At 40.0% G+C, this 25,508-nt stretch overlaps 1 protein-coding gene across 3 annotated transcripts in view; it reads left to right on the forward strand.

Annotated features, from left to right (window-relative positions):
* The first annotated feature begins 3,910 nt into the window (after nt 1-3,910).
* The window catches only part of LOC134754371 (Krueppel-like factor luna), a 111,051-nt gene continuing 89,453 nt past the window's right edge, over nt 3,911-25,508 (forward strand). For all 3 annotated transcript variants that reach the window (XM_063690671.1, XM_063690673.1, XM_063690672.1), the window contains exon 1: nt 3,911-4,057. In XM_063690671.1, the coding sequence (XP_063546741.1) occupies nt 3,956-4,057 (102 nt within the window). In that variant the 5' untranslated portion in view covers nt 3,911-3,955. The remainder of the gene's footprint in view (nt 4,058-25,508) is intronic.

Consider the following 25,508-nt stretch of genomic DNA (forward strand, 5'->3'; position numbering starts at 1 on the left):
TGTAAAATGTGTGTGTGTGTGTGTGTGTGGAGACGAAGTGCAGAAAGACCTCAGCGAACTCGGCGCCGTCGACTGGACAGAAAGGGCTATGGCAGTCTTTGGTGTCGGAGGCCAAAATCCACTTCGGGTCGTCGCGCCACAGCAGTAAGTAAGTAAGTAAGTAAAATATATAATATTGGTGCAATAGTAGTTATTGGTGCAACTAGAGAAGAAAATTGGTTTTTCTTGCGAGTGTTGATTTTTAATTCCCGAGTAAGTGAAAAATTCTATAATTTAGGATCTTGAGCGTAGCGAAGGATTAAAAAACCCGAGTTGTAAAATAACTTTGCTCTCGTGTGACACATATAATCTTTCACCTCAATAGGGAGAACATATTAAAGGTCAAAATGTATTTCGAATTTGTAATAGACCCCGAAGTATGAAGTGGCAGTTCATGGCCTTCACTAAATTAAAAAGCTACTTTGTTTCACTCCCTTGAGTGAGGAAAGTCGCACTTTCCTCTCTCCCTGGAGTGACGAAAGTCGCACTTTTCTCACTCCAGGGAGTGACGAAAGTAGAGGCTTGTTCGAGCTGCTGAGGTGAAAAGAATATTTAATTACTTACTTACTTACTTACTTACTACGCCGCCGGTAATTTCGAACATCGATCGTCTGAGATAGTACTACCGTTTAGTAAGTTTAGTAACTCATTCTACAACAATAAATAATTATGTAAACAGGCCCTAAGGCAAGTGTATACGCTCGTAGGGGCCTTATCAGATAAAAATAAATTATTGATATTCTCCAAATTGGAGTTAATTAGAATACCGGTGTCTTTTAAAAGTTACTTAATTTAAGCTCGGGAATGCACCCTTGAAATTAACGTAGTTTGAATAAAAAACACGGGGAGATGAATTCGGTCATACAGTGATTAAATCAAATTCTTAAAGCTTTTATTAAATGTGAGATAGAAATATATTTCTGTAGAGAAGTGGTAGAAGGCAAAGGCAACTTACAAAACTCTTTCGTTATACCAAAGATAGATATAAGTCCGTAATAGATGGATACAGTCTAAGGAAAAAACGTGCCTCGAAAATCACGAAAATTTGATTCTCAATCAGATGGCGCCAGTACCTTTGGCCTACTCTCGTATAGAGGGCGTTGACGGTTTCGTTTGTTATTTACAATTTTAACGCATATCAGTGAAAGGACATGGGTCAAATCATATAAAAATAATTAATGCAAATAAAAAAATCATTTATCCATATTTAAATACATTTTATCGTATTTTTATAAATCTTCATTTTTAGTTTAAAAGTGTATCGATAGATGGCAGTGAATTTTCTGTGGTTACAAAATTTACTATGACAGTACGGCTCTATCTTATTATATCCCTCTTTGGTTACTATCTCGCTGCGTCTTCGAATCGAACACTTGCGAACGCTAAGCGAAGCGGCGCGGCGGGCTCACGGCGTTCGCGTTCGCACTCGCATAGAGATCGCCCACGTAGTTAGGATAATTCTACACCTTGTTTTTTTTTTATTTCCGTTAATTTTAAGGGGAGATTCTTCAGGTTAAATAAAGTTAATTTCTCTAAGAAACTAATATTGTAACTCTTACGGTTTTTGAGATATTCAATAAATAAATTTAATTGGTAAACCTGTATAATTCTTCATTGCCTCCAAATTTTTTATTTATTTTTAAGTTTCGTCAGTAAAGAGTTTTCCATTGATAGCTATTCACTACAAGAAGGTTACTGAGGTGAGTTAGTTTGACAGTTCCGACATTAGGACATTACCTACTTTTCTTTCATTATGTGTCACACTAACTTTTACGTAACTCTAAAGGACCTTTTACGATGCAATATTTATTTATTTTGTATGAAAAAGGAAAAAAATATTTTTTTTGGAATTTTACAAAAAGCGATATACCAAGTAGCTTATATTAATGTACCAAGCAACGTGTCGAATTTAATGGAAATAAAAAAAAAAACGGTGTATAGGTATCAATGGATTGAGTATAGTCTACCTAATACAAAGCAAATCATGACCCTAAGTACCATACTTACAAAAACATACTATTTGTATATGTTGTTATAGCGGCAACAGAAATACATCATCTGTGAAAATTTCAACTGTCTAGCTATCACGGTTCATGAGATACAGCCTGGTGACAGGCAGTCAGCGAAGTCTTAGTCTTAGTTCTGTTTTTACCCTTTGGGTACGGAACCCTAAAATGTTAAATTTACAAAAAATACTATTCTTAAATTTAAAAACAAAAGACGGCGTTCCACATTCGAATTCGGAGCGTTATGTCAAATTGACATTCGTAAATGTTCAATCATAAATCTTTCTGCCTTTGGATGATCCTTACAAACTTATCTATACAGTCAACGGTGTCGCCACCATCGCGCTAAGTATGCAACTTAGTATGTGTTTTGATTAGTTCAAATTTTGGCCGCTGATTTACACAAGTGTGTCCATTCATCCTGAGAAGTCCCCTAGAAAAAGGATAAAAAAAGAGAAAGCGATATGTGTTCTCTCTGTTCTTAGTTAACCTATGCTTTAGGATGTTGCGGGTGGGGAGGGGAATCTCGGAACGTTGGGGATGCCAGGTTGAACGGGACGGGGGAATGTGTGGGGATTTTTGGCGGGTTTTGATTTGCAGGGATTTGGTTTCTATTTGTGTTCTTAGATTCTTGCTAAGAAAGCTATGCCGCCGACTGTCCATAATCAAATTAGGTATTCATGTTTATTTTCTGTTTGCAATGACTTTAAATATAACCCTAAGAATTAAAATAACGATTAATAAAGCGTTCCTATTCCTACTTTCTGTCTACATTATCTGTCAGTTAGGTCAGTTCGAACGTACACCTCCTGACATCAAACCGTTATTTAAATAATTAGCTGTCATTCGCGGTTTCATTTTGCTCTGACTTGGCCGTACGACACGTGCATTAGTGCAAGCGAAACGGCGGGCAAATGACAGCTAACTGATACGATTCAAATATCGGTTTGATGTCAGGTGCACATTCCAATTGGCCTGTAAGTGACTATCATTAAAATTAAATCCTGTAATATACCTATTTATTACTATTATATCATAAAAATACTTATTTTAATAACTTTTACCGTGATGTAATACTTACTTAATTTAAATTTATCAACCACTCGTTTCTGATGGTGTTGATGATGACTTTGCCATCATACGTGAAAACAATGATATTATATGTATAAATAACTACAGATAGGTCATACTCGTACTTAAGAAGCACAAAAAATAAATCGATATTTATTTGTATACCTACGAAGAAATCTGTTATTATTGGTTAATTTTCGCATTCCATTCATCTTTGTCATAATCGTTGTTAAACATGAGCTTGTCTATTAAATATATTAATAACGGTTAAGTTTTGTTATTAAAATGAGCTTGTCTCTTTCTTGTTCGGTGAGCGGGATCTCGTTAGCACGTGCACATTTCTCGCTTGCCCAGGTGCGACTAAAGGCCTATAACATATCTTGAGTTAAAAAACCGACCTGCACTCCGCCAATGGTTGGCACTTTGTGCCTTATTTAATAAACTTAGAACATAGGCGCCAATGACTGGTTCTTTTAGTCTTCTCGTTGCCAATCATTGGGTAGGTTACGTTATTAGCTTATCCACAATCAACCATTTGATTTGTCACACAATGCTAAAGACAACATTTTCAATTGATTAGTAAGTATAGGTAACCACATGTAGGCATTCGATTATTTACCTTTGAAACAATTACTGATATCCAATTTCCAGTCAAATCCCCATTGCACCCACCGTAATTATTTGTTCAAGGGAATAAATAAATAAAAAAGTTGCGCGGAAATCTGCGCGCGGACGCTGGCAACACCGATACGAGTATACAGTATTAGTATTACAGTAGTCAGTCCAGCGCGGGCCGCAATCGCGAACGCACGTGTGTCTCATTAACCCATGTCATCGCGATGGATGTGTTACCTAGTGGGAACCTATTTCGTGAGCTTCAGTGTGTCACCGACACAGGCTATTTCGAGTGGAAACTGTCCCTAGAAGACTACTGGCAGCAGGTAAGCGTGCCATGCCGTGCGAACGTGCGTAGAGTTACTACTATACTATACGTACCTATATGTCTGGAGTCAGTACGCCTGCGTGAGGAGGACGGTCGATTTTCAATTTTTTTCTCCAGAAAATTGATTTCGACGTTTTAAATGGGAATAAATACATTCACAACGTTTCAGAGGCGTTTTTTCGCTGCTAAGCGCAGTGTTTACTTTATTGGTTGCGAGAAAACTAAAAATATCCAAAGTATGCTGCGAATGTTTACTTACCCGCAAGTCAAATCGAACATTGATAGTATTTCTCTTAACACTCGATGCGGGTGTTTTAAGAGGTCAATTTCGACCGCACTGGCTATCTGACTCATCCAATTGTGTTCTTATCTTTATTTCTTATCTTCGTGTTACTGCTTTTTATGCGAAATAATTATTTTTATTTTTTTCCCACGTTTCCTACAATGATTTTTGTTATAAACACAAACATTAATTACCAGAACTAAAAGTAGGTAATATTAATATTAACATTACAATGTTAAGATTAAGTATAATAATTATTGTATATTTAATAGATACCTATTCCCTATTCCAGTCCCGATTTGCCAAAAGCGAAGCCACTTTGACCTAGTTTTTGAATCCGTGACACCCCCGGTTCAATATTTTGATTTGGGGAAGTTCAGAAAGACCGAATTTTGACTTTATATTGCCTGATTTGTTTTGGATGAGTTTGTTAAGCTTTTTGGTTTTTAGATATTTTGATGTTTGAGCTTCCAATGCAAAATTGAGTTCCCATAAATTTGAGAAAACTTTCTTCCCCGGTTTCGTCTCGGAATCAGGGATCGGAAATCAGTATTTTTTGTATGGGAACGGAAATGGTATTTTTTCGTTTTTTGATAATTATTTCATTTCTGATTGGGCAATCTAATAATACGAAGTCGTTACCTAAAAAACCGGACAAGTGCGAGTCTGACTCGCCCACCGAGGGTTCCGTACTTTTTAGTATTTGTTGTTATAGCGGCAACAGAAATACATCATCTGTGAAAATTTCAACTGTCTAGCTATCACGGTTCATGTTCATGAGCTGGTGACAGACAGACCGACAGACGGACAGTGGAGTCTTAGTAATAGGGTCCTGTTGATACCCTTTGGGTACGGAACCCTAGAACACAGTTGAGTCCTACATTTAGAGCATAAAATAGTTCGAAAACTATGCTTATTTCGAAGTTTTTGCAAAAAGCCGGTTCCGATTCCGATCCCTGCACGGAATACGTTATTCAACTGTTTTTGTTTTTTTTTTTACTTTGCTTTTTAGGGTTCCGTACCCAAAGGGTAAAAACGAGACCCTATTACTAAGACTCCGCTGTCCGTCTGTCTGTCACCAGGCTGTATCTCATGAACCGTTGACATTTTCACAGATGATGTATTTCTGTTGCCGCTAGCCGCTACAACAACAAATAGGTACTAAAAAGTACGGAACCCTCGGTGGGCGAGTCCGACTCGCACTTGCCCGGTTTTGATCTGTTATTTGGGTTCAATGGACCCCCTATTTCGCCAAAATGACCAAATTTTGAGTCTATTTCGTACATTACGATACAAGTGCGAAAAATAGGAAACTCCCAACGAGTGGCGATAAATTAAAACACGACCAAAGAGAGTGTGTTAAATCGACATGAGTTGAGAATTACCTATTCGCACATGTATCGTACATATGGCCCTTTAAGTTTTCGACATAGTTACGTAATGTGCTAATTATGGCACTAGTGCGGTAAAATAGCACCATATGTACCTACTGTGAATGTTGTTACCTGTTTTCGTCTTGAAATACGTTGCTCAGTTGTTTTTATACAACTTCCGTTACGCTGCTATCGGGGAGATGACTCGTTTCGTTTATGTGTCATGGTAGGTATAGTCATACATATATTGTACGAGATACATACATATAGCCATAGAGAAATAAGCATAGAGTGCTTACTCTATATATAAGTTTTGTTACCAAAACCAGGCGTGTCTGACTTTTCATATTTCGTCGCGTCGCTACTCGCTACAAGTACCTGCGGCCGCCTCAATTTTGAGGTGTTGCCATAGTAATTGCCGCGCACCGCCCACGGAACGCACGCCTGCACGCGCTTGCGCCGCCTTGCGCGTAGTAGACGCGATTTGTTAGGGAGTGCATCTTCTGTACCCAGTACTGTTATATATTCTGTGCTATTATTGACGTGATAACGTCTTATAAATCGATGAACACCGGTAGCATGCATGATTGTTACGTTGTGGACAGATCTCCATGGTAACGCTGTGGACAGATCTCCATGGTAACGTTGTGGACAGATCTCCATGGTAACGTTGTGGACAGATCTCCATGGTAACGTTACGGCCTTTTCAACAATGTTTTCTTATGACGTTATCACGCAAAATTATCGTCGGTAAACCGACTTTACAGACAACCATTTTTAGGGTTCCGTACCCAAAGGGTAAAAACGGGACCCTATTACTAAGACTCCGCTGTCCGTCTGTCTGTCACCACCACCAGGCTGTATCTCATGAACCGTGATAGCTAGACAGATGAAATTTTCACTGATGATGTATTTCTGTTGCCGCTATAACAACAAATACTAAAAAGTATGGAACCCTCGGAGCGCGAGTCCGACTCGCACTTAGCCGGTTTTTTTTACTTGGTTAGCCGGTGTTTGGGGTGCAATGTAAAGGAAGAATATGGTTGTAAAGAAAAAAATTTTTGAGTCCTACATACAACCGTTGAACAATATAACCTAGCTCTTCTGTAGTTAAACCTAGTATATTTTTTGGGGACAAACACACAGATCGACCTAGCCACAAACTAAGCAAAGCTTGTACTATGGGTACTTGGCGACGATATACTTAAATAGATAAATACATACATAGAAAACACAGAAATAAATATACCATAGAAGACGCAAATGCATCTACTTCGCGTGTCCGAACCCCGACCAAGCGTCGAAGTTGACCACCGTTCGTTACAGTCCACGCGCGTCAGTTGATGCCGCCGGACGTCCGTGAAAACTTAAAAAATGTTTCGTTGCATGATAATTAACTGCAACACAAAAATTGCGAGCACCCAGACAAGAACATATTTTCTATCACAGATAAGTAATTTTAAAATTATATTATGCGTAAATTTTGTATGAAAGGTCGGCACGCCTGGTTTCAATACAAATCGTGGTATTTGCGTCATCTATCGTAAATATTGAGCCCGTGTGGTGCCGGGTAAGAATAGCACCACCCCCCCTCTCTTTCCGTGGGTGTCGTAAGAGGCGACTGAAGGAAATCCGGTGGATGGGCAGCAGCGTCCTCCGAGAACTACCTCTATCAAACTGCGGTCGCCAACCCGCCTGCCAAGCGTGGCGACTACGGCAATCCCCCCCAAGGGATAAAAACAAAAAACAAAATAATGCAGACACAAATAAAACCCAGACCCCTAGTCCCCGGCAGCCCCGCTATTCCTGGCTCCGGTAGCGGCCAGGGTAATGGCGGGGCAGGGGGTGCTACAGTGAATCACCGGCAGAGGCCCGGCTACCATAACCGACGACCCTTGGCCCTGGCAACATACAACTGCCGTACGCTGCGGACCGACGAAAAGTTATTAGAACTGGAGGAAGAATTAAGCAGGTTACGTTGGGGAATCATAGGGTTATCGGAAGTCCGTAGAGAGGGGGAGGACATGATAACTCTGAATTCCGGCAACTTGCTCTATTTCCGGGAGGGCGAACAACGGTCCCAGGGAGGTGTCGGGTTTATCGTCCACAAGTCCCTCGTAAACAACGTGGTGAAGATCGAGAGTGTGTCGAACAGGGTAGCGTGCCTTGTACTCAGAATGACCCAACGTTATTCGTTGAAGGTCATACAAGTCTACGCACCGACCTCGACACACTCCGACGATGAGGTGGAGGCTATGTATGAGGATATCTCCAGAGCCATGCATAGCTCCAAAACTCACTTCACAGTTGTTATGGGGGACTTCAACGCTAAGCTGGGCAAACGAGACGGTGAAGAGCTGAGAGTGGGGCAATTTGGAGTGGGGCGTAGGAATCACCGGGGCCACCTACTGGCTGGTTTCATGGAGAAGGAAGGACTCTATATGATGAACTCCTTCTTCAGGAAACGTGAGCACAGGAAGTGGACCTGGGTGAGCCCTGACGGTGCAACAAGGAATGAGATCGACTTTATCATGTCGACGAAGAAGCAAATATTCAGTGATGTTTCTGTGATCAATTCGGTCAAAACCGGGAGCGATCACCGTATGGTAAGAGGCACACTGAATATTCAATTTAGGCTTGAGAGATCTCGACTGATAAAGTCTACGCTCCGCCCGGCACCGGCCCAGCTCCAAAACCCCGAGAGCTTTCAGCTCGAACTTCAAAACCGGTTCGAATGCCTAGCTAGCGACCTGGACGATTACAACGACGGGTTTGTGGAAGCTGTTCATACGGTCGGGTCCAAGTTCTTCAAGACTCGTCGTACAAGAACCAAGAAACTCTCGGACTCCACTCTCAAGCTCATGGAGGTGAGGCGTGAGATGATTCTGCAGTCGTCAGGTGACGTTTGTCGTTATAGGCAGCTCAACAGACGGATCTCGAAGTCTCTGAAGCGAGATATACGCCGATTCAATACTAACAGTATTGAAGAGGCTATCAAGCGCAACAGAGGCTCGAAGGTGTTTGCCAGAGATCTGTCTATTGGCCAAAGCCAACTGACAAAACTGAAGACCGACGACGGCAGGATCATCTCATCCAAACCTGAGCTCTTGGGAGAAGTCGAGAAGTTCTATGGACAGTTATACACAACAACCCGAGCACCCGTCGTGGATCTAGCTAGAGACCCTAGAGCTAGACTAACTCGACACTATACCGAAGATATCCCGGACGTCAGCCTGTACGAGATTAGTATGGCTCTCAAACAACTTAAAAATGGCAAAGCCCCAGGTGATGACGGAATTACGGCCGAACTCCTGAAGGCGGGTGGTAAACCAGTCCTTAAGGCCCTTCAGACGCTGTTTAGTTCCGTCATGCGCGAAGGAAAAACGCCGCAAGCGTGGAACAGAAGTGTGGTGGTGCTCTTCTTCAAAAAAGGTGATAACACCTTGCTGAAGAATTATAGACCCATCTCACTTCTGAGCCATGTCTACAAGCTGTTTTCGAGAGTCATCACGAACCGTCTCGCACGCAGGTTTGACGACTTCCAGCCTCCCGAACAAGCAGGTTTCCGTAAAGGCTATAGTACCGTAGACCACATACATGCGTTGCGGCAGGTTATACAGAAGACTGAGGAATATAACCTCCCCCTTTGCCTTGCATTTGTGGACTACGAGAAAGCCTTCGATTCGATCGAGACTTGGGCTGTGCTGCAGTCTCTCCAAAGGTGCCAAATCGACTACCGGTATATCGAAGTGCTGAAGTGTCTGTACGAAAACGCCACCATGTCCGTCCGACTACAGGGCCAGAGCTCGAAGCCTATTCCATTGCAGCGGGGAGTCAGACAAGGAGATGTAATCTCCCCAAAGCTGTTCACCGCTGCATTGGAGGATGCCTTTAAGGTTCTGGACTGGAAAGGACGAGGCATCAATGTAAATGGCGAGTACATCACTCACCTTCGGTTTGCCGATGATATCGTAGTCATGGCTGAGACCATGGAGGACCTCAGTGCGATGCTCGCTGATCTCAGCAGAGTATCTGAACGAGTTGGTCTGAAAATGAACATGGACAAGACGAAGATCATGTCTAACGTCCATGTTGTGCCAACTCCCGTATTAATCGGAGGCTCTGCGCTCGAAGTTGTTGACGATTATGTATACCTAGGACAAACAGTCCAGTTAGGTAGGTCCAACTTCGAGAAAGAGGTCACTCGTCGAATCCGACTCGGTTGGGCAGCGTTCGGGAAGCTCCACAGTATCTTTTCGTCCAAATTGCCGCAGTGTCTTAAGTCAAAAGTCTTTGACCAGTGTGTGTTGCCAGTGATGACATACGGATCTGAGACGTGGGCGCTAACGATGGGCCTCATAAGAAGGCTCAAGGTCACGCAAAGGGCAATGGAGAGAGCTATGCTCGGGGTTTCTCTGCGTGATAGAGTCAGAAATGATGATATCCGCAGTAGAACTAGGGTCACCGATATAGCTCGCAGAATTGCAAACCTTAAGTGGCAGTGGGCGGGGCACATTGCTCGCAGAACTGATGGCCGGTGGGGCCGGAAGGTTCTGGAGTGGCGTCCGCGTACCGGAAGACGAACTGCCGGTAGGCCTCCAACGAGATGGAGCGACGACCTGGTGAAAGTCGCGGGAATTCGGTGGTTGCGAGCGGCACAGGATCGGTCGGAGTGGCGAGCCTTGGGGGAGGCCTATGTCCAGCAGTGGACGTCTATCGGCTGACATGATGATGATGATGATGATCGTAAATATATTAAATCTGTGGAAAACACCCATGACTCAGGAACAAATATCCGTGCTCATCACACAAACAAATGCCCTTACCGGGATTCGAACCCGGGACCATCGGCTTCGCTGGCAGGGTCACTACACACTAGGTCAGACAGGTCGTGAGCTATATCTTTTTTTTTTTTTTTTAATCTGGTTTTTATGGAGGCTTTAGAGCTATATCTAAAACAACATATACATAAAGCGATACACACACTGTGAAAACCAGAGTTTAACCACCAAAGAAGTAAACTGACGCGCGCGGCTATACACAGTGACGCACCACACACAAGGTAAGGCGTTAAAAGGGTTACTGTATGCAGGTATTGCAGGTAGGTACATACAAGATTGTTGATAAATCACGCTCGGCACATACTGAGAATTCATCGGCACGCGGGGCGATATGCCGTGTATAGTTAGTGCATGCTCGTTCACGTTTCAAGTTTTTCATACAAAACTTGTTTTTGTACTATTTCGTTTGTTTTATAAATCGCTATATTAAAGATAGATATAACTCCGTAATAGATGGATACAGTCTAAGGAAAAAACGTGCCTCGTAAAATCACGAAAATTTGATTCTCGATCAGAGGGCGCCACTAGTTTTGGCCTACTCTCGTATAGAGGGCGTTGACTGTTTCGTTTGTTATTTATAATTTTAACGCATATCCGTTAAAGAACATGGGTCAAAATAATATAAAAATAATTAATGCAAATAAAAAAATCATATATCCATATTTAATACATTTTAACGTATTTTTATAAATCTTCAGTTTTAGTTTCAAGGTATGTCGATAGATGGCAGTGAATTTACAGTGGTTACAAAATTACTATGACAGTACCGCTCTAGTATAAGTTACTCTATGGCTATATAAACTAATTACAGACCTAGAATATACCTCATGTCATTGTATGTGCAAAGTTTCATTACAATCCAACACGTAGTTTAAAAATGAGAGCGGAACTACGTTTGTATGGGAAGGTGCAATTCGGCCGAGCTTGCCGGGGACTTAAAATCACTTCATTTACGTATCCTTACTAATCTAGTCGGCAATTTTTATAGGATCTTAACAAACACATCCCTCGTTACGCATTCTCGCACATGTCTGGTGGAAACTTTCGGGAATATAAAAGACAAATCACAACACTAAACTTAGCACCATAACCTGGTTTTTTTCATTTCTGGGGTATCATCGATTTATGGGGAGTGTTTATATTACAATACTATGAATGTAACTTAATCAGTGCCAGTGTGTCAATCACTTTAGGGTGCGTTTCCACCAGAGAATTGTGACAGGATGCGTTCAGACGTAGGGCATAATCTTTTACCATCGTATTTTACCATATACCTATACATAGTATACACGGTGTAACATGAGCATACCGAATAATTTTAACAGCGTACTCCTGATCATATTTAATGACTAAAATGTCCTATAAACTTTTCTGTAATTTGCCTAGTTTCAGAGTTAAACCCAATTTTTAAAAAAAAACAAGCTTTTATTGTTACATAGTGCAAAACGCATTTTTGATGTCGATGTTGCCACTGTGGGACGTAGTCTAAGTCTAAGTAACCTTATTGATAGATGTCAAAAAGTGACAAGTAACACTGTAATAACTACGTTTTACGAAAAAAAAAAGTGAAAGTCCATTTTAAGTGACAAAGTTACCAATAATATTTACTTTTCATGTACAAATACATCTGAAAAATCGAAAATAAAACAAAAAAAAATTTTTTTTGCGAATTTGACATAAACATTACATTTTTTCCTTCTTTTGGCCTCAGAAAAGCGTGGTTAAAATCTTTCGGTTTCCTCGTGGTCACCTTGTATACAAGTAGTTAAAGACGCGCCGCCGAGCGACCGGGGGTAAGAGACAAAATATTCATATAAAATTTGGGCAGCTTAGGATTTTATCTCTTTCACTCTTATAGATTTCGGTATTACGTCATCGCCTCCTACCTATGATGCCACCCGGTCGGTGATAAGGACAAAGCATGGCACTATTTTTTCTTTCCTCTTATAGGAATCACAATAAGACTATCTTTCTCTATCAAAGTGTCAGGCCCTTGTATTTTACGGAAACGAAAGAACGTGTTATGCAACTCTAGTCTAGTCGGCAATTTCCTATTGGTTCTTAAATACATCATCACATCCCTCGCTAAGCAATCAAGTAAACGCAGACCTAAACTGGCTAGTCACTTCTTATCTATATATGTAATGAAAAATTTATTTACATACAAGATATATACAGTGGTACTACGTAAACGAAATTAATAACTAGCTTAAATCTAAAATAGGCCCTTGAGGCATTGTACCAAGGATGCTGGCGGCATTTCCCCGCTGTATCGCAATGCTGATACGTTGTGCGAGAAAGCCGCCAGCTCTTCGGTCACCAGTTACGTCAACTATTAGTATTAGATACGTGTAATATTTGACTTTGATCGTATCTGTCCAAACATTCGTATTGTACTTTTAATATAGATGAAAAAAGAGGCATATGACATATTTAAGTGGTTAGGATGGGGTCTAACGCGATATAATTTCGTTATTTTTACCTTCTTTTATTTTCGGGTAGTTTAGTATTATAACGTTTAAAACTTTCGCGTTTTGAATACATATTAAATCACATTTTTAATACAGTTGCTCAAAAAGTGGTACTTTTTGTGGCTGCGTAGCGTGCGAGAAGCTCAATTTCTCGAACTAGTGCTTTTTACTTTTTAGTTCCAAACTATACTTTCGAAACGCAGTTAAAATTGAATTTAGCGCGGAGCAGGTACCAGGGCCTCATGAGTTATGAGGAGGTGTCGTTGACCAACCCGCGCCGGGCCCGCGGCGGCCGCGGCCGGGGCGCGCACGAGTATGAAGGTATCGCGGGCTGCGGCAGCTCAAGTATCAAGGGCTGTATAGGTACTTTTGGTTTTGGTTTGGTTTGGTGGTATGATTCTACTAATGATATATTAATTTATTATTTTTTCGCAATTGTATTAAAAAACGTCGTTTACAACACGTGTGAAATGTCTTTTTACACTAGTTGTAAAATGTACTATTACAAACGGGTCTATCGGGGTAGTTTAGTATTGTTTAGTGTTTACCAATATCTCCGTTGACATTTTGCTGGGTCTATAAGTGTGCAGCTAATGAAAAATAAATCTTGAAATGCGTTTAAGGGTCTGCGGCAAGCTCGGTTCTGAAATCTGAATACAAACGTAGTTCCGCTCTCATTTTAAAACGACTAGCTAAATTGCTCTGAAACTTTGTACTTACAATAGGATAAGGTATATCTATGTCTGTAATTAGTTTATGTAGCTTCAGATAACAAAGTTAAAAAAAATACAGCGAATTTAAGTTTTTATACGAAACTTGTTTTTGCTCTATTTCGTTTGTTTTATAAACTGTAGCTATATAAACTAATTACAGACCTAGATATACCTCATGTCATTGTATTTAAAAAGTTTCATTACAATCCAACACCTAGTTTTAAAATGAGAGCGGAACTACGTTTGTATGGGCAGTGGCGTAGCGTGAACTAATCTAGCCGTGGGCGAAATCGCATCTGCGTTCTTTCACTGTGCCCGAAGGGGCCTCGCGCGAGGCCCCCCCTTGGGGCGCGAGGCCGTGGGCGACGGCCCACTTCGCCCACGCCTAGCTACGCCACTGTGTATGGGAAGGTGCTATTCGGCCGAGCTTGCCGGGGACTCTTAACCATTATTTAGTCAACCCGGCAATCCATCGTGGCTATTAGTAAACTCCAGCTAACATTACTAAAAGCAACTACCGGATACCGTCATGCTCTATGAATGAGCACACTTTGCAATTCCAAAAATAATCATAAATAGGGAATATTACGCGAAACTGCGTACGTGGCGCCACTGCCACAATCTGGGGATCTATCGCGAAACAAGAAAATCGAAAATTCGCTATATGACATCTCTGTCACTTGCATATTCGAGCGATAAAGAGGCAGATAGCGAAATTTCGAGATTCGCGTTTCCCGGTAGGTTCTCTGTAAACAAACCGCCTTGGTGCATCATTTTGTGTCTGCCATTTGCATACGTATCGCTGGAATCGTCAGATTATTGAAATAGACACTTTTGTAGGGTCCATTTAACAACCCCTTTGAATATCTGACGCGCTCGAGTATATTTTTTTTTCTAATACAGTTGCTCAAAAAGTGGTACTTTTTGTGGCTGCGTAGCGTGCGAGAAGCTCAATTTCTCGAACTAGTGCTTTTTACTTTTTAGTTCCAAACTATACTTTCGTAACGCAGTTAAAATTGAATTTAGCGCGGAGCAGGTACCAGGGCCTCATGAGTTATGAGGAGGTGTCGTTGACCAACCCGCGCCGGGCCCGCGGCGGCCGCGGCCGGGGCGCGCACGAGTATGAAGGTATCGCGGGCTGCGGCAGCTCGCGTATCGCGGGCTGTATAGGTACTTTTGGTTTTGGTTTGGTTTGGTGGTATGATTCTACTAATGATATATTAATTTATTATTTTTTCGCAATTGTATTAAAAAACGTCGTTTACAACACGTGTGAAATGTCTTTTTACCACTCGTACCCCTCGTATACCTCGGTACTATAGTGGTAAAAAGACATTCTTTTCACACTAGTTGTAAAATGTACTATTTCCAAATTTTCTATGCTTCCGTATGACCACCCTGCGCCTATGTAAACCGGCAGATTAACATACCCTTGTTATGAGAGACATGTTGCGCGACTGACACTACTAATATATACTACGCGCTCGAGTAACTCCACGTGGTGTTTTGTTTTTACATTTTACAATGCCTGTGCTCGTCGAAAAGTGCGTTTCCTACGGAGCCATATCATGCGGAAAGTACTACTTTTCCGCACTAGTGCTTTTTGTTTTCAATTTTTTTTTACAGTACATATGGTGCTACTTTCTTCCACATGGAGTTTTGTTTTGACATTTTACAATGCATGTGCTCGTCGAAAAGTGCGTTTCCTACGGAGCCATATCATGCGGAAAGTACTACTTTTCCGCACTAGTGCTTTTTGTTTTCAATTTTTTTTTACAGTACATATGGTGCTACTTTCTTCCACATGGAATTTTGTTTTTACATTTTACAATGCATGTGCTCGTCGAAAAGTGCGTTTCCTACGGAGCCATATCATGCGGAAAGTACTGCTTTTCCGCACTAGTGCTTTTTGTTTTCAATTTTTTTGTACAGTATATATGGTGCTACTTTCTCGCACTAGTGCGGAAAAGAGCACTTTTCGTGCATATGTCGAAAGTTTAAAGGGCCATGTGTACTGTAAAACGTTGTACGATACACGTGCGAATAGGTAATTCGCAACTCGTGTCGATTTAAAACACTCCTTTTAATAATTAAACTTATTTGCCATGATATGTTTTTTTATTTACTCGCACAATGCATGGTAAAACATTGTATGATACACGTGCGTAAAGATGATTTCCGCACTTGTTGCATAAATAGCTATTAAAAAATCTGTAGACGCTTTCCTGCTCGCTAAAAAAGAAAATATTCTATAACATTTTTTTCTTCCTATCATCTAATCTTTCGATTCCAATAAGTCTAACACGCTCAAGTTACTACACATTTAGCTTCGTCGCCTCCCCTGCTATAACGAAACGAAACTATTATGGAAATTATTTACTTAAGTTACTCTAGTATAAATAGACAGCTATTATATTGCACATGACTATCTTCAGCTGTCTGCGAACTCTCAAAAATACAAAATGGCTGACACACTAATTGGTACAAATGAACTTTAACTGGCCTAGTCATTATCATTAGTTACAATGTTTAATCTATGGATAAGCCACAAAAGTATCGCGAACATACAGACAGACAGAAGCGGCGGGAGACTTTGTTTTATATGTGACATTTTCAACCAAAAGGTACCACATTGTCGCTAGTCAATAAGGTTGTTTCAAATTGAAGCTATATGGAAATAGCGCCTTATTGACAACCGACAATAAGTACCCTTTTGATTGAAAATGGCAATGGCAATACTAATTTAATAAAACTGTAGAAACGGATTATATCACGTGTAATGAAATGAATGAATTTAAAATACATCCCAATTTGAACCCTTTACAGCCAATACCATGAATAACCAGCCTTAAAATGTATAGTTTTTGTTTCATTAATATTGTACCAATGTAGTTTTGCACGTTGTAATTTTGATAAATATATATTTTTCCTTAGTCCGGTGACCACGAACGCTATAGGGTAAGGTAAAGGATTCGAAGCGTCAGGATATGCGCCATTGTCGGTTGTCAATAAGACGCTATTTCCATATAGCTACAATTTGAAATCAAACTTATCGGCAAGCGACAATGTGGTACCTTTTGGTTGAAAACGTCACATATATTTAAATTCATTCATTCATTCAAATACATTAATTCTTTTATAATCCGTTTCGATAGTTTTATTTCATGAATTACTATGCTACATAGCAGAAGCGGGTGCATGTCTCGTTGCTTATATCTACCCGCTTTAATTTTAACAAATTATATAATACCTAGTTTTCAATTGTTGTATGCTTAGTTGTTTTGGAATTGGCTTTGCCCCCTACCCTGTATACTTTAAATATGGATAAATGATTTTTTTTATTTGCATTAATTATTTTTATGATTTTGACCCATGTTCTTTCACTGATATGCGTTAAGGCCGTTCCATCGGTTTGCCACTGTCTTTGTCACATCTCGCAAGAAAGAACGGGAAAGAACATACGCGCCAAGTGTCAATTTTGATCGAATTTTGTCGGTTTTTGTTTATTTTAAAAACGTTACCTTACAATATCGAAATTCTAAAGCTATGAAATTACTATTTATGTTAAGATTGTTTTTTCTTCTTTTTTTGTTTATAGTATCACATAATAAATAACCGAGTAAAGTAGGATTAAAAGTCCGAGTTAGAGGTTACTTTGGGAATTAATTGTATCGAGCGAAGTGTCATAATTCGTGTATCGGAAGCTATGTTGTTAAAGATAATATAGTCAAGAACTACATATATTTTTTCCACTTCTACGAATATCAACGCCTCTTAGAAAAACATGATCATATAAGGAGATTTTTCGCCTTCTGGCTCAGGGAACCGCCTTAAAATTGTTAAATAACAAACGAAACCGTCAACGCCATCTATACGACAGTAGGCTAAAGCTAGTAGCGCCCTCTGAACGAGAATCAAATTTTCTTGATTTTCGAGGCACGTTTTTTTCCTTAGACTGTATCCATCTATTACGGAGTTTTATCTATCTTTGATCATATCAACACTTTAGTCTTTGCCGCCCTGGCCCCGGGCCCTGAGCTAATATCATCCAGAACTTCCAGAAGTGTCAAGCAATCTTCACTAAGACAATATTATAGGTACCAATGTATTAGTTATATTTTGTCCGAAATGACACAAAACAGGAAAACTGTATGTATCTAATAATACAACGGTCAGTTTCCTGTAACTATGACGTGTAGAGAAAGGAATTGTGTGTTCATCATGATTTTATAGAACTGAGGCAATATTCTAGAAGCTGACGAGACGTTGGCTATCTGTAACTGTTCTGCCGTCTGTACGATGGGGAATGTATTGTATTGTATTGTAGTTCGGGCGATTTTCCGCAACTCGACGACTGGCGCCTATTTTGCGTGAAATGGGGGTGGGCTAGTCCTGCCAGCCCAGCTCCTCGAGGAAACCTATCAAACCTTTGATGTTGAGTGGGAGGTCTCTCGGGGATCCGAGATGTTTTGCCCTGTATGGGGCCACTCCGCTGCACTCCAGCACCACGTGAGAGGCTGTTTCTTCTATCTCCATGCATCCTCTGCATAGGGGACTGTCTGTGACACCTGTTATAAAAAGATGTTTGTTAATGGGGAATGTTCTGAAGAACCTAATAAGTTTAGCGGCCTCGGAGCCTAATAGGTGACGTTTTCAACCAAAAGGTACCACATTGTCGGTTGTCGATAAGGTTGATTTGTAATTAAAGCTATATGGAAATAGCGCCTTACTGACAAGCGACAATAAGTACCCTTTTGGTTGTAAATGGCACATAGTCAGCCTAGTCAGTATAGTGACAGTGACCCTGCTTACGAAGTAGGTATAGTCTGCATCTTCTCAAATGATTTTTTCGCCAGATCCTAATCTGTTAAACAAAAGCCTTTGTTACTTTTGTGCGTGCGCGTGCACATTGTTGGTGAGCGCATGCCACTCGCTGATACACAATGGTCACGCGCTAACCAACAATGGGTACGCGCACGCACAAAAGTAACAAATGCTTTTGTTTAACAGATTAAGATCTTTGGCGAAAAAATCATTTGAGAAGATGCAGACTATAGGTTTCGGGATCAATTTATCTTATACCTTCAAACGAGCAATTCTTGTATAGATATATATATTTCGGGGATCTCGGAAACGGCTCTAACGACTTCGATGGATTTTGCTATATAGGAGTTTTCGGGGTCGAAAAAACGGGGGGGGGGTCTAGCTAGGTCTTATCTCTGGGAATACGCGCATATTTGAGTTTCTATATGTCACAATCACAAACCATGACTATTTAGTAAGAAGCATTCCGGAGGCATAGCCACATTTCGCAAGAAAGAACGGGAAAGATCATGCGCGCCAAGTGTCAATTTTGATCGAATTTTGTCGATTTTTATTTATTTTAAAAACGTTACCTTACAATATTGAAATTCGAAAGCTATGAAATTACCATTTGAGTGAAGATTGTTTTTCTTCTTTTTTTGTTTTTAGTATCACATAATAAATAACCGAGTAAAGTTTGATTAAAAATCCGAGTTAGAGGTTACTTTGGGAATTGATTGTATCGAGCGAAGTGTCATAAATTGTGTATCGGAATTCGGAAGCTATGTTATTAAAGATAATATAGTCAAGAACTACATATATTTTTTCTACGTCTACGAATATCAACGCCTCTTAGAAAAACATGATCTTATCCTCCTAAGTCCCAAGTGCCTGCTAAAAGAACAAAATGGCGTTCATAATTGAGTCCTGGGTATTGCTACGCAGAAGATGTCACTATAACCGAATGTCCTTTAAAAAGATCAAAAGTATTATAGTCATTGAGTACTGAACTTATAGCAGCAATTTAATCTATTTCAAACCCGACTATACGATTTTTGCTAGAACAAACATTATTCAGTAACAAAGAAACTTGTTTTTGCACGAAGTCAACTAATCCATACTTTTGTTCTTTTTAAAGAACTCTCGTGCTTAGTATGTAGTAGTTAATGTAATAATTATAGGTAAACAGCATGGGTAATTGGTTATTTGGTTTTATTTTCTTGACCAAATCAGAAATTCACCACGCGTACGCACAAAGCTTCGCTTCTCAACTCCTCAACGTTGTCCTGGCCCGACGGTTGCTGGTAGAAGGGTAAGCCTCATTTTCCGAGTCAGAAGAATATTTATTTTCTGAGCTAGACGAGTCCGAATCAATAATGATCATCGCTATGTTGACCAGAAACTACGTCTATTGCAGGGTCTTGATAAGTCGACCCTTCGCCATCCTCAGTCTTTTATTTCAGATTCATTGAGAAGCTGCACTATGTCCACGTTGCGTAGCACTAGAATGAAATACCATTTATTAACCGAACTCACTTTTAAAAGAACAAATTAAATTACCTTGCAAAAACATCGTTTACGTCGCATGTTTGTCAAAAATAATACATTACAGTTAAATATTACTAATTCATTAGAAAAAAACACAATTTCAATTGCAAGAAATACCAATATTACTATGAAGTATTAATGGATTTACTTACGTTGTTTCCCACATGCTGCCATTGTCCCCTTTTGCTGGCCACTAGGAACAAATATGGCGACTTGGTTTCGTTTCATTCAACGCGTGTGACAGGAACAAATATATAAACACTAAGATAATGGCGTTTAGGTCTGAAATATCGCAATAAAGTTTAAAAATTGATTTTGTTCTTTTAATAGGTAGTTCGTTCATACGAGACCTGTAATTTTCAAATCGTCAGGACTTAAAAATGGTTGCCATTTTGTTCTATTAAAAGCTAGTTCGGTCTTTCTAACAATTAATACTTTAAAAGCCCGGGTCTTAGGAGGATATAAAGAGATTTTTCGTCTTCTGGCTCAGGGAACCGCCTTAACAATTCAAGTCTGATTGTACCTTGTACCAGAAAACCTAACTAATCTATGTATAGTATATATTCCCACGCCTAGGCAACCTAAATAAATTAATCAGGTCAAAGTCTCGCCTGCAAGCTCCATATGTACGGAATTATATATTGACGTCGGAATTAAATCACGCTAAATGAGGTTACTTGTCTACATCTTTGAACACTATATTATGTACCTAAGACCAAAGAGGATATAATAGGATAGAGCGGTACTGTATGTAGCGGCACTTTATAAAAATACGTTAAAATGTATTTAAATATGGATAAATGATTTTTTTATTTGCATTAATTATTTTTATATGATTTTGACCCATGTCCTTTACTGATATGCGTTAAAATTATGAATAACAAACGAAACCGTCAACGCCCTCTATACGAGAGTAGGCCAAAGCTAGTGGTGCCATCTGATCGAGAATCAAATTTTCGTGATTATCGAGGCACGTTTTTTCCTTACACCGTATCAATCTATTACGGAGTTATATCTATCTTTGCTAAGACCTAGGTTTCGGAGCTAGCCGAGTTTCGTGCAGGTCCCATATCGAGATACCTATTAAATTAAAAAATTAAAAACCCCCCTACGGTATATATGCCAAAAAAATCAATTTCATGCCAAAACTGCCTTATATCATTTTGGAAAAGGGCTTCAAACTGCTGATCGATTTCTATCAAACATAGCATAGAATCACCGCAAGAAAACTCGCTTTCAAGTAAAAAATACCGCATCGAAATCGGTACATAAATAAAACTGAATAGTGCGGTTTGGAGTCAGCAAAATGGTGATACGAGTATGTTCCCTGTTCGCACTACCCTACCAGGTCCGGATGAAATATGCCCCCTATATTTATAATTAGTTTGTATATAAAACAAATGAAATAGAGAAAAAGTTTTGTACGAAAAACTTAAATTCGCTGTACTTTTTTAACTATGGTATCTGAAGCTACATAAACTAATTACAGACATAGATATACCTTATCCTATTGTAAGTACAAAGTTTCAGAGCAATCTAGCTAGTCGTTTTAAAATGAGAGCGGAACTATGTTTGTATGGAGAACCGAGCTTGCCGGGGACTTAACACAAAATATTCTTACAACACCAGATACTTATCTTGAATGTCATTCGATGTGTTCACACGATATACCAGTTATCGGAATTCAACAAAAATACCTTGTATAATCTTAACAACACATTATTTCGCCGTTATCGCTTTCCATAACATATATATTAATATTAAACTGTATTGTTTTCAAACACATTCTCCTTAATATGAATCACACTACTAATTATAAATACCTTTAGCTTGCATTCTAAATTAATCCTTAACACCTTCACTTAAAGTTGATATTGTGTGTTTAACAAGTTTGTTTACTCCGAATAAGACCGTAGGTTATCGTAGTAAGGTCGAAGTTTACTTGACCCAGTCACGGTGAAGTACCACTAAGCAAAACTCATTCCCAATTCGAACAATGCTTATAAGACGTCACAGCGATACGATACCGATGTCAGGGCACAGAATAAATAATAGTACTACCGTACAGAAAGGAAACTTCCTACAAAACCGAAGTTTGACAGCGGTTCAGGGTCGAATTATGCTATCCCTTTCTAATATATGGCACTATTCCTTTCGGCTAGTTAGGGTTGTCAAAATTCAAGTCATTATCTTATCTGTGCTAACCCTAATAATTGCTCGGAGCAATGCTGAGCCGAACGGAGTTGAGTTTGCTCGAAGCGAGGAGTTTCGCACCCCTGGTCAGGGTCAAAAGTGACATTTCTTCTACCAAAAACGTCACTTGGCACTGACAGATCGGTATCGTATCGCTGTGATCGCATAAGCATTATTCGAATTGAGCCGATAGTTCTTTGTATGCGATTTTAAACTGTATAGTCAATGAGTAATAGATAAGATAGAGGGTTACTGTCATAGTAAATTTTGTAGTCACAATAAATTTACTGCCATCTATCGACACACGACTAAAGCTAAAAATGAAAATGTATAATATATAAAAGGCGTAGGTAAGTCCTAAAATGGTATAAACTAGTATAACTCCTTATGAAGACGCGTCCTGAGTCCTGACTTGCATCAATGTTTTATGTAGGGACACTAGGGACACAGAATTACGCAGTGTACTACGTAGGCGAATAACACGCGAACGCGAAGCGAAGCGATGCGGTGCGGGGTGAATCCTTTGATACTTATAGAAGTGTCATACGTTGGCGATCTCGTTGCGAACGCGAACGCCGTGGGCCCGCCGCGCCGCGCCGCGCCGCTTCGCTTCGCGTTCGCTAGTTGTTCGCTTGTGTAAGACGCTGCGATATACATACATACTATATGCAAACCAAACTGACGACCGCGGGGTCGTAAAACTTCTCATTCACACTCGCGTGGTCGTAGGTAGGGTGAAAGAGATAGTGATATGACCCCGGTCGTTAGGTCGGTTTGCGACTACTATGAGCAATACTCGTAGTGACAAACTCGTTTCTGTGTACGCGATTTTACACTGTAATTGTATTGGCGTAAGACCTAAAATGGTGTAAAGAGTTATGGAGACGAGTCCTCCTGGCATGCATCAATGTTTTATGCAGAACAGAATATATTAGGTACAGTAAGCAGCAGAAGTTGCTAAGCGGGCGAGGTGTTTAAAATTACTTTGACACGCTCCTATTCTCTTAACAACAATATCGCGTCAAGATCATTTTGAACACCTCGCCCGCTTAGCAACTTCTGCTGCTGACTGTACATAGTGTTTCATACAGAATGGAGACGTACAGTCAGCATAGTGACGGCCAGTGATCAAATATATCGTAACTAGAGATAAGCCGAATATTCGGCAATTATACGGTATTCGGCATATGCGGCAAGTTTTCCAATGTTCGTACCGAATTCTTCGGTTAAAGTGCCGAATATTCGGCAAATATTTTTTATTGATTGTTTTAGTGTGCGCGCGCGCAAGTTTCCCGCAACAACCTGCGTTCGACCGTCTCCGACAAATCCATACTAATATTATAAATGCGAGTGTGTCTGTCTGACTGTTACCTCTTCACGCTTAAACCGCTGAACCGATTTAGTTGAAATTTGGTATACAGATAGTTTGAGTCCCGGGGAAGGACATAGATTATTTTTATCCCAGAACTCACCCCCAAGAGGGTGAAAAGGGGGGTGGAAATTTGTATGGGGAATCAATAACCGCTGACCCGATTTAGATGAATCTTGGTATGAGGATAATTTGAGCTGTGGGAAAGGATATAGTGTTATGTACCATACTCCTTTGACCTTTGACAGAAGGTCCATGGAAAGAAGTATGATTGGAGTTAAATTGAGAGAATCAGGAACAAGTACATTAGATCTAAAACACGTGTAGAAGATGTAACCATTAAAGTTAAAACACTCAAATGGAGGTGGACAGGACATACGATCAGGGGCAAAGAAAAATGGAGCAAGAGAATTATATGGTGGTTCCTGAAAGATAGAAAAAGAAAACAAGGACCACCAAAAATGAGATGGGAAGACGAAATTGTAAAATTCGCAGGGAGACATTGGACCAGACTGGCGAGAGACAGGGAAAAATGGAAAGGGATGGAAGAGGCCTTTGCCAAGCGGCACACAGACCAAACCAAAACCGATGTCGTCTGAAACATTAATATTATGTTAAATTTATACTTGGATAAGTTGTGTATAATAATATTTAAACTCAATTTGTAAAAAAAGAATGTCTGAATAAAAGGCTTATATTATTATTACCATACTCCGTATTTCACGACTTTTGCGCACTCGAATATTCTAATTAACGCGCAGCTGAGTCTACAGGTTATCCTAAAAGGCGTCGAAACCTAAACAAGTAATATCCTTGTTGTCAACCAACACGTTGGCTGACCCTAAAGGTTATCCATATATCCTTAAAGATACTGAAATTTAAACAGGGAATATCTTTGTTATCATCCACTAATTTCTGGAATAATTTTAATTAATTTGTTTTTCTTTGTAAAACAAAGAGTCTTAGATAGATATTTGTGGCATCATGTGACTTCACTTCCGTCACATGAAGACAAGGAACCCCTTGTTTAATTTCGCTACAAAATTCGCGGTCCTAACCTCACGAGTCAGTCTTATCAAAGATATAGGTATAATAACATATACTAATCTATAGATATAACTCCGTACTAAATAGATACAGTAAGGAAAAAACCTGCCTCGAAAATTAAGAAAATTTGATTCTCGATCAGATGGCGCCACTACCTTTGGCCTACACTCGGATAGATGGCGTTGACGGTTTCGTTTGTGTAAATCGTGTAATCTCCAACAAACTGTTCGATCACCCCGCCAAGGAACTATTTAGGACCCATAAGATACTAACACTGCCAGCCGTTTATATATTAGAAGCATGCAAACGTTAGATCAAACCTTGAAGTATACATAAAAACTTGTACCCGCGACGACCGCGACGCAACCAGCCGCAGTAGGCCGAGCACAGAGCACATGATTGGCGCGACAGTATCTCGCCGCGAGATAGACTACCCGTCTTTTACTAACTGCATGAATTAAAGAGGGACGGGTAGCCTATGTCGCGACATACTTTATCGTCAATCATGTGCTAGCCCGGCTGATTGCCCATGCTCATGCTAGTCGCTCATACTCAACGAATCGCAAAGGCCCGAAGTCGTACTAAGTACTAAAGCTGTCAAATTCCGCGCAGCACGGTTCGTTTTCAGCACAGTAGCCGTGGGGTCATTTTTGAGCTCAAGTCAGTCTTCAATAGTTATTGTACTTCGTTGACTAACTAGCATTTACATATATAGCATAATGGTTTGTCATGAGTCATGTAAGTTAAGTAGGTACCTATAATAATCTTTATGTTAACTATGAAGTCTACATTTCAAATACTTGTTCAA

This window comes from Cydia strobilella, chromosome Z, assembly GCF_947568885.1.
Source record: "Cydia strobilella chromosome Z, ilCydStro3.1, whole genome shotgun sequence".
Lineage (NCBI taxonomy): Eukaryota > Metazoa > Arthropoda > Insecta > Lepidoptera > Tortricidae > Cydia > Cydia strobilella.